Consider the following 13,297-nt stretch of genomic DNA (forward strand, 5'->3'; position numbering starts at 1 on the left):
AATCAGTGAACTTCTACATTTCACGCGGTTCATCGGGTCGAATGATTTTTCTGCATACAAAGGGCCGGAAAATTTGAAACATACTGTAGCCTAAACCGGTCGCCGGATTAAACTCGACGAAGCTTCGAATCGAGAAAAACGTGCAATCGTAATCTGGCTTTTACGAAAATGGACACAACGACGTTACCGGACAAATAACGAAATTCTTGTCCATTATTGAAATTCTATTGAAATTCTATTAAATCGCCAACTACGTTCTTATTGAAATTTTCATTTATTTCTTTTTAAACGCACGATCGAATTTATCGCACGCGTACTCTTCTGATTATATTCTATCGTTGATATTATTACGACGAACATTGTACATAAAAATTTAGAAAGTTACTATGCACAATATTTGATTTTTCCTCAATTTTACTTTAACGAATTTCGAGTTTTAGTTTACGTTACTTAGAAAGTTCGAATTTTCTCCGTTTATGGCAATACGAAACTATTAGGTCGTCCGAAAAGTTTCTTTCGTTCTATAAGGAAATAATGGATGCACATTTTCCGTTTTATATTATTTTATCGAATTACCTATGATCCGTTTTGTTTTATCAAACTAAAGATCACAATGTTCGACAGATTAGGTTTTATGTTTGTATAAAGATGCGTCGTTGAAAAAGACGTCTCTTTGAAAGAAAGACACTTTCCGGACAACCCAACATACAGGGTGGTTGGTAACTGGTGGTACAAGCGGGAAGGGGGTGATTCTACGCGAAAAAAGAAGTCGAAAATATAGAATAAAAATTTTTCGTTCGAGGTTTTATTTTCGAGCAATTGAAAGAAAAGATTATTGTAGCCTTTCATACTTTAAAACAAACGAATGCGTTAGAAAGTGTTCATAGAAATTTAATTAGAAGAGCAGAAGTATGTGTTGGACAGAATGGGCAACACTTTCGGCAATTTTTGTAATAATAAACTTTATGATTACTTCATGTTATTTCATTATGTATTCCTAATTTTCCGTTACGGCAAAAACAAACTTAAACTGCGATAATATCCATCGAGACAACGATGTACAGTGAGGTCCGTTATAACGAGACGTGATAAAGTGCACGCGTACCGAGCGAAAATTCAAAGTCGATTTTCTCGAAAACGAAGCCTCAAACGAAAAATTTTTATTCTATATTTTCGACTTCTTTTTCGCGTAGAATCACCCCCTTTCCGTTTGTACCACCAGTTACCAACCAACCTGTATAATATTACTGGAAACATTGTACTCGGACACAAGGTTTAATACGATGCTTTAAATAATAGAAGTTTCAGATGGAACGATAATATTGGGTTGGCAACTAAGTGATTGCGGATTTTGTCAGTGCCACCTAATGATAAAATCCGCAACCACTTAGTTGCCAACCCAATATAAAATATTAGGAGGAAAAAGTCCGAAATAGTAAAAGTTCGTGGTCGACTAAGTGCAGACCAGCATTTTCATGGCGATAAATTAAGTTGAAGCACAATATCATTAATTCTCGATGCTGCAGCGCTCGCCAAGTTTTATACCCCAATTTCGTCCTCGTTTCGACAAATGAAAATACTCCTGATGCTTGAAGAAAATTTCGAACTTTTAACGTTCGAAGAAAGAAACTTGCATATAAAGTAACGGTTCTCTCATATTTTCCTCAAACTCGAGAAAGTTTGTTAACGAAAGGAAGATACGACCGAGTGGAAACTGTGGACAGAATGAAAAATATCTAAACACCCAGAATAACAATCAATTACGAAATTACGAAGAAAAAGTCACACAAATATAAGTCGTGTAATAAATAAATTTCGTAAAACATCGATAAACATTGCTTTGTTTGCTGTTAGTTTGTTATCAACTAAACTGTACATGTAAATGATACTATATCGCGTTAATTTGAATCCAAATTTTCAAAGTTTGAAGAGAAATCGTAAGAAATTTCTACGTGCAACATATTTTTCAGTTTTTACTTTTCCACCTTTTTATTTCTTTTTGCAATGCTTTGTTACGTTACGCGAGATTATAAAAGTTGAGAATCGCGCGGAATAAAACGAACAATAGTACATTTTACTTTCTCGTATAATCTCGATGAGAAAAACAAAATTGTAGCGTATATGGAAAACAAATTTTCGTTCTGCGTAAAATCTCGAGAAATTCTTCCTTTCTTCGTCCGTGTCAGATGATAGACGAATGACGCATCAGATGACTCGTGCGATTCCTTAGCATAGAAGAGTGAATTGAAATATTCACGAAGCGCGATGTACTGTTAACCAGTTAACCGTGGAATTTAGTTTTAGAAATCAACGTGAATAAAATGCAAATAAAAATAAACGACGACGAGTATACACGTCGAACACAAAGAAAATGTGTTACGTGTTCCTGTTATAAGTTTTACGACGACGTTAAACCAAAATGACGATGGCTTACATTTTTCTTCGAAAAAATGAATTATTTCCCACATAAAATGTTAAAATTGTAACAAAATAACAAAATTCGTAAACAAGAAAAATGTGAAAAGATAGAAGAAATTCAGTGGATCCTCCCAGTGTGGTATTTCTCGAAACAGAATATCGCACAAAGTGGCACTTGGCAAATCTAACACCAGCAACGTGAAGTGGATTCGATCAATGATATAACTGGTATAAAATTGGGGAAATGTTTTTTGATAGGAAGCGTAGGTTTTACGGTTGAACTCGTAGATGGTGGAGCAACTTTCGAAGCTCGTGTTCGTGGAATTGCATATTCGATAATTTATTCAACACACATTCGACCAAAAAACTGAATCGCATTATATTTTCTGTATTATATTTCGATCGTTATCGGGGAATACCGGACACACGCAGTAAAACATCCACTCAATTTGCAAGCATACAAAATTGCGCAAACAATTCGGGCATAGCCGATATATCGGTGAAAATAATCAACTGAGTTTATAAAAAGGAATACGTTGTACAGGGAATAACCGATATAACAAAGGAACAAATCAAATTTTTCAGTTTTACTGACAAAGCGAACGTATCACTAAATAACATTCTTAGCGCTTCTTACTAAAATTTGGAATTTTTATGGTAAATGGTAATGTTTTATATTATACGACAGATGAAACACACCGAGATTAACATTTTTCTCGACCTGTTTAATTCATGAAACGCGGTTAACTGTTTAAAAACGCTATCGACGATAGCTTTTCGAAAGATGTATAAATAAAACGAGGAGATAGAGCGAAATGAAATAACAACGAGTCGTTCGATTTCTCGTTATGTCGTGTTGTTAAGAAGCAACAGAAATGAAATTTCAATTTTCCATTAGAATCGACGGAAGGATCAAACGACGATACGGTAAGAGAAATCGCATGATTCCACTCAAGTGGCACCGTTTTGTCAACGCAGGCTAACGCGTGACCTTCGTTTCGATCAACATGGTTCAACATGGATCATACCGCCTGTGCTGTCAGATGTTCAGCCAAATGGTGTTTGCATTTGTCGTAGATAAAACGCTTGGAAAACTCGTCGCGCGCTAGTGCGCTTCTCCGTTTTCGCATGAAATCTCCGACTTTTTTCTACTTTCCTAGTTTCCTATTTTTTCTTTTTATCCGTTCTATACGATTCGCCTCTGAAAGGTTATTCTTGCTGTACCGCTACTATTAGGTTGTCCGAAAAGTTTCTCTCGTTTTATGAGGAAACAATAGACGCACGTTCTTTCTTTTATATTATTTTGTCGAATTACGTACGATCCGTTTTGTTCTGTTGAGATAAACACCGCGATATTTCACAGACTTACTTTCACGTTTGTACGAAGGTGCACTGTTGTAAAAAATTCTTTTTGCGAAAGAAAGACACTTTTCGGGCAACTTAATACGTTGTGTTCGTTTTATAAAGAAATAATAGACGCGCGATGTCCTTTCTTTTATATTAGTTTATCGAATTATGCACGAACATAATAATAGAGATATAAGGAAATGGATCGCACCTAATTCGATAAAATGATATAAAACAGAAATTGTTGCTCATCTATTATCATTTTATGAAACGAAAGAAACTTCTCGGACAACCTAGTACATCGAACGACTACCGTTGAATAAATTCTCTAAAAACGAAAATGTTTTTAATCGAATTAAACGATCGAGATGGCTGTAATACTTTTGTAGGATTTTACGAATACTTACCGAGCGTTGAAAGTTCGATGTGCTCAAATACTTATAAGCGATTTTTCTTTCTCGAGACGATTCCCTTTCGTTCGCGAACAACCTAAAAATGGAAAAAATATCGTTAACGGGTGTGTTCGTGGTAATCGTAACAACGTCGTTAACCGATTTATCGATGAATCGTTACGTGTGCTTTACGTTCTTTGCGAGATTCCACGACAAATATCGTTACGCGCGAGTTAATCGAGTAAACGACGTTTAAAACGGTTTAAAGTTATTCCCGATATCGCAACTATAAATAGGGAAATGATACAAAGAACAGTGTTTTAAACCTTTGAGTGCTGTGGGCGCATATAGGTGTCTGGCGAAAGCTATCGGTGTGGACTAAGGACATATATATGCGTTTTCTGTAAGTGCTCGGCATGGACTAAGGACGCATGTATGGGTTTTTCAATTTTTCCGAACACCTATGCAGAAGTAATACTATTACGTTTGCGTGAAATAAATATAAATGCATTCCTTACGGCAGTAAACAAATGCCAATAGTACCTCGTTATTGTTGAAGTGGTCACCACTTGTAAGAAAACTCTACATCTGGTTTTTTTAGTTTTCCCAAGCACTGAATTTTTCACACACAACTAAATTATTAACTCGTGTTATATTTATAAGGTTCAATAATGCGATAATTCAGGGATCGATTCTGAAGTCTGAAAATCGAGTTTTTTTTATTATGAAATGATTTGATAAAATATAAAAATGAACAACAATTAATATGCGTCTATAACAATCAATAACGATGATTATCTAAACGGGAAATTATAAGTCTTTGGTGCAATGTTTACCTGAACGTCCTGAGCTACCGATCTTTCTTCTTCAGTCTTTAAATCTTAAATCTTCAGTCTTCACAATCTCAAACAACTATTCTATAACCTTGTCTGTCTCTCTAATGTAACTCTCTGTCCACCCGTCTGGGGAACACGTGCTTCTTCAACTGCTCGTCCATGCAATAAAGGAAGATCGGAAGATCTTGTATCTTTGAATCTATCAGATTTGTTTTTACATACAAAAGAAAATTAATAAAAATGTGACTTATTTTTATTCATTCTTTTGTACTGTTCGATCGTTCTCCACTATGATACGGTTTCAACGAAGAAACGTTTTATTTATGTTCAAGTGAGAGTTTTCTAAATCAAGATGAGAAGACAATGGTACAGCCCGAATGTGAATGTGGCAAACTATGGCGAGCCTCAAATCGTCATAGACGAAAGCACATCGGGCGAAGAGGAAGGGCGAAGGAACGAGTCGCCTCCACGTTGCATGGATCCCGATTCGACACCCTTAAATCCTCATCTATTGTCTCCCTGGCGAGAGGTCAGGAAACGCTCTCTACCGACTCCGCAATGTACTTCCGGGATAACCGCATCACAGGTACTGTCTGATGGTCATATGTAGAAGAACATACTTGCTTATGGGCCACATCCCCTTTCTTGATAATGTATTTTTAGTGTATCCTGTTAGCTTAACAAAACATAACGTTGTCCAACGTTTGCATAATATATTTAAATATATTCCTATTAGGTCATTTGTTGTCTGTATATTTTATACTCTCTATCTTCTCCCCTTTCGCGTTCTCGGTCATGACGACACGTAGGTTAACTCTCAGCGGCATGACGTGGCGAAAATCGATTTATAAGGTTCAATAATGGGATAATTCAGGGATCGATTCTGAAGTCTGAAAATCGAGTTTTTTTTATTATGAAATGATTTGATAAAATGAAAAAATGAACAACAATTAATATGCGTCTATAACAATCAATAACGACGATTATCTAAACGGGAAATTATAAGTCTTTGGTGCAATGTTTACCTGAACGTCCTGAGCTACCGATCTTTCTTCTTCAGTCTTTAAATCTTAAATCTTCAGTCTTTACAATCTTAAACAACTATTCTATAGCCTGGTCTGTCTCTCTAATGTAACTCTCTGTCCGTCCGTCTGGGGAACATGTACTTCTTCAACTGCTCGTCCGTATCGATCTCTCCGTTAAGCACAGCCTGTCGTGCTACCCGTAAAACAAAAAGAATCCCTATCCTACACTAACTCTAGGGATTTTACATATTTACTAAATTTAGTTTTCTAGTTTATTACCCAAATTCTAGTTAACTGTAAATTTCAATGTTTATAATAAATAATTAAAAATAACTAAAATATAACGCTCTTGAATCATTTAATCTCTTTCATTTTAATCATTTAAACTACTATAACTTATTACGATTTGCGCTTTGAATAGTTAATCAACAGAGTTCAGTCTAACGAAAAAGTATTCCATCCACAGCGATCGTCAGCGCTAGACACGCGCCGTCTTTACGGACGACATAGGCCGTGAGTATTCAGCACTCAAAGGGTTTATCGTCTGTGATAAAGCTTTTAGTTTCGAAAGCTCTGTTAAACTCGTTATGGTAAAATTAATAGACACTATAATCTTAACGAATTATCTTTTGTATTCGTAAGAGGCCCGACGATTTCTTTATTATGGGAAAATAATTTCAGCGATATTTTTCGCTTTTAACGCGTTTGCAGCGCGTACGCGTATATCCTTGCCTGTTGCGCGTTATACGTTTTAACGTATGTGCATAATTTTCTATCTACCAAATACGCGCAGCTTTTAACGAAGCAGAGCGAAACGTTTGTAAAATTGAAATGTTAGAACGATGTTTCCGATAAAATTCTTTGTTCCCGGCAGGTTGAACTGCGAGACCGATGCGTTTAAAAGTGCAATTTTCGAGGAATTAAACGCACGAAATTCTGAATATTAGTTCCTTCGTTATGCCTTTGTCATATTCGTTTCTATCTTTATCATTATTCGACAGGTTATTCGCAACTCGTGCAACGAAATAGGAGGATATCCATACGTTGATCCAAATTTCTACTTTCAATCATATAATTGGCTTTCTTTTGCATAAAACGATATAATCGAAACGTTATCATAGATATAATCTGGTTCTGGAAAAAATCGAAGAACGTCGTGTGAAAATCGATTTTAATTTAAATTGTCTTAAATATCCTTTAACGAATACGTCGTATTCTTTCGTTCTATTACGTTTAAATTAACAGTTATCGTCCTTTATGTCGGCCATTTCCTTCGTTTACGTTCTTTTTCACTTTCTGCCGTAATAGATCAGCCACGGATAGTCCATTTCGACGAATAGTTTCTCTCGATCGACGTGGAAACCGTCGAAAAGAAAGATTCAGGATATTGTAGCCGTTCGCCGATAAGGAGCGCCATTTACGCCGAAGGAGATCCGTTCTCTTAGAACGTTCATAGAGCTCTGGGTCTTTTCGTTCTATAAGATTAATATAAATCTAGAAATTGTACAGCCCAACTTTAAGTCTATCGCAGCTTCGTTCGAACGACGTTACTTCGTCCTGTACAAAGTTCGATTCCTCCGATGAAACGTGTATTCACAGCAAAGTACTTTTTTCTGTAATCTTATTATGGCTTGCGAAAGTGTTCGAATAATCTTGATCGTTCCGAGGTGACGCGTATCACACGAACAATAGAAAACTCGGAAAATACCGAAAGGTCGGATGATACCGGCGTTCGTACGGTAAAATCGTAAAATTGATTTCGATAACTTAACATCGTACTTGCGTTTCAGTTTAGTTGACTATTTGATCGATTAAAAGTTCAATTAATCTATTTACTTTGTTCGCGCGGTGCCGGCGTTAAAATTTCGAAAAAAAAAAACGCGCAGTTAGGAGAAAGCTGGAAACACATCGTATAATACGAGACTCGGATAGCCGAAACTTCACCGAGCTGGCGGAAATTTTGCGTAGGATCGCGTATTATGCCAAACATTTTGAAATCCCGTTAACGCTGTAACGAGACACGACTATCATGATTATGTTCGTTACATCAGTTGCGACTCTGCAATTTTTGTACTTTCGAGTCTGTCCCTATTTTAACGATAATAAAACATATTTGTAACGTTGGGAGAAGATTTTTAATCAAGAAAATTGAAACGAAAATGTGCGATCTTTTTTCATTTTCTTCAAAACGAAGGTATCCTCTAACGTTGTAAGAACGTAATTGGGTCGACCCATACATAACTCGAGCTAAAATGATCGAAAGGGCGTAGCAGGCTTTTTTTTATTTATTACAAGCGTACAGTTTTGTCAGGTTCAGCCAAATATTAGGTTGCCCCAAAAGTGTCTTTCCTCTACGAATATGTCTTTTACGACAATGCATCTTTATACAAACACGACAGCTAATCTGTCAAATGTCGTGGTCTTTACCTTAATAGAACAAAATGGAACGTACGTAGTTCGATAAAATAAAGGAAACAAGAAACGTCGTGCGTCTATTATTTTCTTATAAAACGAAAGACTCTTTTGTTGTACAACCTGATATTTGAACTGTCGATAATTTTCGAGAAAGGTCCTGTAACTTCCATATACATTTTCCGATCCATTTCAAATTTTTCCAATACAATTGTTGGGAATATGATACATTTACACTGTACATGTGAATGTGTGTGTAAGCATCAGAGGACGTCCGGGTCTTGGTTGAGACAAAAGACAAGAGCCAGTCGTTAGAAGTATCTGGAAGAGTCGGTTGACAGCAAGCGTGCGTGCGAGTAGGTTTTTGAGGTCTTAAGAGTATAAGATATATGTATAACAGTTGTGTGCTAAATAAAGGGAATTATTTGTATTTCCGAATCCATTTTATATCTTTTTAGCATAATATATTTAAAGAAAAAGATTGATCGTACCTTCTGATCTGAAAAAATAGCTCTGTTTATTATACATTGTACATTATACATATGTATGGGAATTAACTAGTGTCTATATAGTTTCACACTGACAAAATAGTTTCGAGTTACTTGAAAATAGTTGCTTGATTCAAGCAACTGTACGCGTTAACAAAATAGTTCCAACTTACTTGAAAATAGTTGCTTGATTCAAGCAACTGTACGCGTTAACAAAATAGCTTCGAGTTATTTGAAAATACTTGCTTCACTCAACTGCACACATTAATAAAATAGTTTCAAGTTACTTGAAAATAGTTGCTTGATTGAGGTAACTTGACCAATCTGAATCATCATAAAAACTTGGAAGGATATTTCAGACAAAATTACAGGTTCACATTGGCAAAATGATTTTAACTTACTTGAAAATAGTTGCTTGATTTAAGCAACTGTACACGTTAACAAAATAGTTTCAAGTAACTTGAAAATAGTTGTTTGATTCAGGTAACTTGACCAGTCTGAATCATCATAAAAACTTGGAAGGATATTTCAAGCAAAATTACAGATTCACATTGGTAAAATAATAGGTTCACATTGACAAAATGGTTTCGAATTACTTGAATTCAAATCGTTTTCATCTTTATCCAAGACTCGCATAGTCGTCAATCGAGCCATTAGGAAATCACATTGACCAACTCCAAAATTGAAAAGTAGAGAAAAGTAATTACAAGTATCGCAAGTGGTGAGACAATATGCGATAAAAGTGAAAAGATAAGCGTGGCGTCAAGCTCTAAGGAACTAGAGGTTTTGTGAGAATCAATCGTGTACTTGGACGATGAAATTGCGAAATTATGAGATTGTCCAAAGATGAAGTTGGTCAATTTGACTTTCGCCAGGCTCGATCGTCACTACGACAGTTCTCGCGTATCGAAACTATCTTGATGTTTGTGTGGACAGGTGAGACGAATGAGCGATCGTGGCGGAGAAGAATCAGGACTGTTACGCCGCGTAACACATCCGCAGTCCATCCCGCGCGGCGTGACAGCCAACGGTCTACGTGCCGTCCTTCGAACCTTCCATAGGCCTAAGGACCCACCATAAAGTGAAATCCTAACTGCATTGTTCGCACACATGGTTTGAGTCAATCTGTCTGCCAGAAAAGACTTTCTAATTCCAGAAGTGTTTTCAGCTGGTTCTTTAGAAGGGTCCTTGGGTTTATTACGTGCTCTTAAGAATTGCGGAGAAAGCAGGTAGTGGCCTAACGAAAAAGGCGGAGATCTCCCTAACGGAAAATCCGAGTCTCCCCATAAACAATGTCGCCTAGGACCCAAGTTAGTAGGAGGCTTTTTCCTCCTATCTTCCTTCCCAACATTGGTCATAACCAATCAGCATCGCGGATCATTGCCCTCACTTGCCTAACTGAATATGTAAGCAACGAATCCGCGTTCTTCGGTCAAAGGGCACACCCATACCGAGCTTTCCTCCGCATTCACATTAGAATAAAACTTTAGAGTTTGATCGTCTCTCACGGTGCCTAGAGTTCCTGCATTTCCTACAACTCTCACCGTTCCTACCTCTCTAAGTGTTTGATCGTCTCTCACGGTGTCTAGAGTTCCCATAATCCCTATAGCTCTCACCGTTCCTATATCTTTCAGAGTTCCTTCATCATTTCTCAAGGTGCCTACACGGCCTAGAGTCTCCTAAGGCTCTCACATTATCCAGAACTCCGACAGTTCCTATAACTCTCAAGGGCCTAGAGCGCCTAAACGGGAATTTACGACTCCCGTTGACGCGTATTCTAACGACCGCTTCTCCCCGCGATAGCTCAAAAATACAAGGACCATCGCCGAGGGAAGCTACTTTCCTGTCCACCCTCTCTCAAACATCGGCTCCTCAGCTAGGTGGCCGAAGACATTCGGTCGTTACGATTGAAAGAGTGTCACCGACTTTGTTTGGCCGTAATCGTCGCGAATCAATCGCCGGTTTTCCTCTTGGAGGCGTGACCAGAATATTGCCGAATCGTCGAGACCCAGAGTCTAGAATGTCCGCACCACCGAGCGGTAGAGGAAGTACGCACAATCTTCGGTTGGACATTATGGACGACATCGCAGACCTAAAAGCGAGGAAGATAAGATGAGTGTAGAGATGAAAAAATTAAGCAGAGATCAAACTTACGCGCTACACTTGATCTTCATTTTCTTTAAATTTTGATCCAGCTGATAAATCAGTAATTAAACCAAGCGAACTAAGTTTGAAATCAAGCGAATCTGAAATACTATCAGACTGTTGCTACGTGAGAACAATAGCCATCTTGTACTTCGTATTTGCTCGATTCCAAACTCTAATCGATATACCAGCAGAATTTACCAGCAAAATAATTATTCAGAGATTCTGTCGATAAAACAATTGAAGTTTAAAATCGAACGAATCCGAATTACTGCGAGATCGTTGGTGGCTATTGTTCTCGTAGCAACAAACTGATGATACTTCAGATTCGTTTGATTTCAAACTACAATTGATTTATCAATAGAGTTGTCGAAGAATTATTTTGTCGATATCGGTGTAGAACAATAGCCAACAACGATCTCGCTGTACTTCATATTTCCTCTATTACAAACGTCGATTCATTTACCAGCAGAGCATCTGAAGAATTATTTCACATGGATCATGTAGAAAAAAAAACGAACACGAAAATGGAACTGTAATAACATTTTTTATTCCTTGTTGAGAGCCGTTCTTAAACATTTTGCAGGAATTTTCCCTTCGCAAGAAGATCGAAAAATAACCACTTTTGACGCTCTGTTTTCATCCCATATGAATTTTATCTTTAATATTACCGATTGATAATAATGTCACTGCGATATTGTCCGCAATGATTGCAAATTATCTTCTCCGCGTTTCACCTATATCGATAATACAGAATATCAAACAACAATTATTTAATTTCACGTTGTTGTTGACTTTATTAATTTTTACGATAAAGTGCATTCTCTGGAAGAAATTTTACGATTTACGATTTTCTTTTTCATTCCTCCTTTCACCTACGATGGCTCTTAAACAAGAAACGATATCGTAACGAGAAATACAACTTACCTGAGCGTCCACTTTGGTTCCACTAGTGTTGTCCCATACGACTTTGTGTTTGACCTCGCTATTAGGGGACTTTTTACCCAACGTTTCCTTCACCGCCCTCACTACCTTCGATTTATCGAACTTGAGACTTAAACTGGCCGTTACTAAATCTTCCGGCTTCTTCGACATCGGTTGGTGTCTCTTCGTGAACCAATTCGACGGTACCATAAAGGTCGAAATAGCGGCTTTCGAGGATCCGCTAAGCTTACTTTTAGCTCCGTGCAATGTCGACACGTCGAAGCTATTGGAACGGAAGCTCTTCGATCGACTTCCTTTCTGTTCGGTCGTTTTTCCGGGCCAGTTTGATTTGCTATCATCCCGCGAACTCGGCGCTTCCTCGCCGCATCGGTTGATTTCCGTCGCAGAAGACGCTAACGAGCTTAGGATCGATATCAGATCCGCATTAGAGCAGACAATGCCCGCAGCACCGGAAACGGATGCACTCGCGGCTCTTGGCAGTTCCGAGACGCGCTTTCGGAGAGAAGACGTCGGCGAAACCGACGGAGTAGGCATTTCAGAGAATCCTTGTTTCGGCTGTTGAGTGTAACGTTGAGCGGAACTGTTACCCTCCAGCGGCTGTATTTCGTACACTTGCTCCGTCGACGTCCTGTACATCCTTAAGCGCACCTGGCAAACGGATTGCTTTTATTCGAAAGACAGTTTCTTTTTTATCATAATTCGTGCGTTATGATACACGTTTCGATGATTGAGCCGTTTAGCGTGACAAAGCGATGGAATTGTTTTGCACAGAAATTCTGGTTCTAAAATTATGTTAGGGATTCTAGGGCGTAATAACATCTTGGAACGCAAAGTTATCGATGTGTCGATGAAAGTTAAGCGAGCTTTATCGAAGCACACGTTCGAGTCTTTGGGCGATTGCTAGGAATACGCGTAATGTTCTTTTCTGTGAGCTGAAAAGTTGAACGACTATAAAAGGCGTTTGTAGAGGATTTCAAAGCGGAAGAAGAAGCGATACAAATGTTTAGAATCAGAAATTATCTGTTTATATAGAGATCTATTTGATGCAAGGTCTAAAATCAATCAAATCGGATTGTACGGACGTATATTTGTAAAGCAACGAATATTTGGTTCTTTCAAATCTTAACTTCGCACGATCGTATAGAAGTTCGTCAACTTTAAACTCGGTTTTTCTTAGTCTGCAAACTAGCGGAGATAGAACGGCTAAAATAAACGAAAGATCCTTACCTTCCTCGCTTTTACGTGCGTGCTTCCTCTACCGCTCGGTGGTGCGGACATTCTAGAGACTC

At 37.8% G+C, this 13,297-nt stretch overlaps 3 protein-coding genes and 3 long non-coding RNA genes across 9 annotated transcripts in view; 1 reads left to right on the forward strand and 5 right to left on the reverse strand.

Moving 5' to 3' along the window:
• Positions 1-13,297, reverse strand: part of LOC126914806 (A disintegrin and metalloproteinase with thrombospondin motifs 3-like) — a 207,860-nt gene that overhangs the window by 123,896 nt on the left and 70,667 nt on the right. The window lies entirely within an intron of this gene.
• The window catches only part of LOC126914752 (uncharacterized), a 119,571-nt gene that overhangs the window by 23,842 nt on the left and 82,432 nt on the right, over positions 1-13,297 (reverse strand). The gene's annotated exons all lie outside the window — the stretch shown is intronic.
• On the reverse strand, positions 3,824-6,235 carry LOC126914865 (uncharacterized). The gene is made up of 2 exons (XR_007709885.1): positions 6,019-6,235; positions 3,824-4,254 (listed from the first exon to the last, which is right to left on the reverse strand). It is a non-coding gene; the product is annotated as an uncharacterized LOC126914865 (long non-coding RNA).
• On the reverse strand, positions 4,272-5,132 carry LOC126914827 (uncharacterized). The gene is made up of 3 exons (XR_007709835.1): positions 4,994-5,132; positions 4,701-4,858; positions 4,272-4,618 (listed from the first exon to the last, which is right to left on the reverse strand). It is a non-coding gene; the product is annotated as an uncharacterized LOC126914827 (long non-coding RNA).
• Positions 5,452-10,151, forward strand: LOC126914932 (uncharacterized). Its single transcript, XR_007709952.1, has 2 exons — positions 5,452-5,579; positions 9,855-10,151. It is a non-coding gene; the product is annotated as an uncharacterized LOC126914932 (long non-coding RNA).
• On the reverse strand, positions 10,706-12,652 carry LOC126914742 (uncharacterized). The gene is made up of 2 exons (XM_050719129.1): positions 11,991-12,652; positions 10,706-11,010 (listed from the first exon to the last, which is right to left on the reverse strand). Exons 1-2 carry the CDS (start codon positions 12,642-12,644, stop codon positions 10,870-10,872), a joined length of 795 nt encoding a protein of 264 aa, XP_050575086.1. The 5' UTR covers positions 12,645-12,652; the 3' UTR covers positions 10,706-10,869.

This window comes from Bombus affinis, chromosome 3 (genome assembly GCF_024516045.1).
Source record: "Bombus affinis isolate iyBomAffi1 chromosome 3, iyBomAffi1.2, whole genome shotgun sequence".
Lineage (NCBI taxonomy): Eukaryota > Metazoa > Arthropoda > Insecta > Hymenoptera > Apidae > Bombus > Bombus affinis.

Excerpts from the sequence above, each read along its gene's own strand:
- LOC126914742 (XM_050719129.1), bottom strand. The coding sequence starts at position 12,644 with ATGTACAGGACGTCGACGGAGCAAGTGTACGAAATACAGCCGCTGGAG. Across the intron at positions 11,011-11,990 it reads GAACCAAAGTGGACGCTCAG|GTCTGCGATGTCGTCCATAA; the intron begins GTAAGTTGTATT and ends CCTCGCTTTTAG.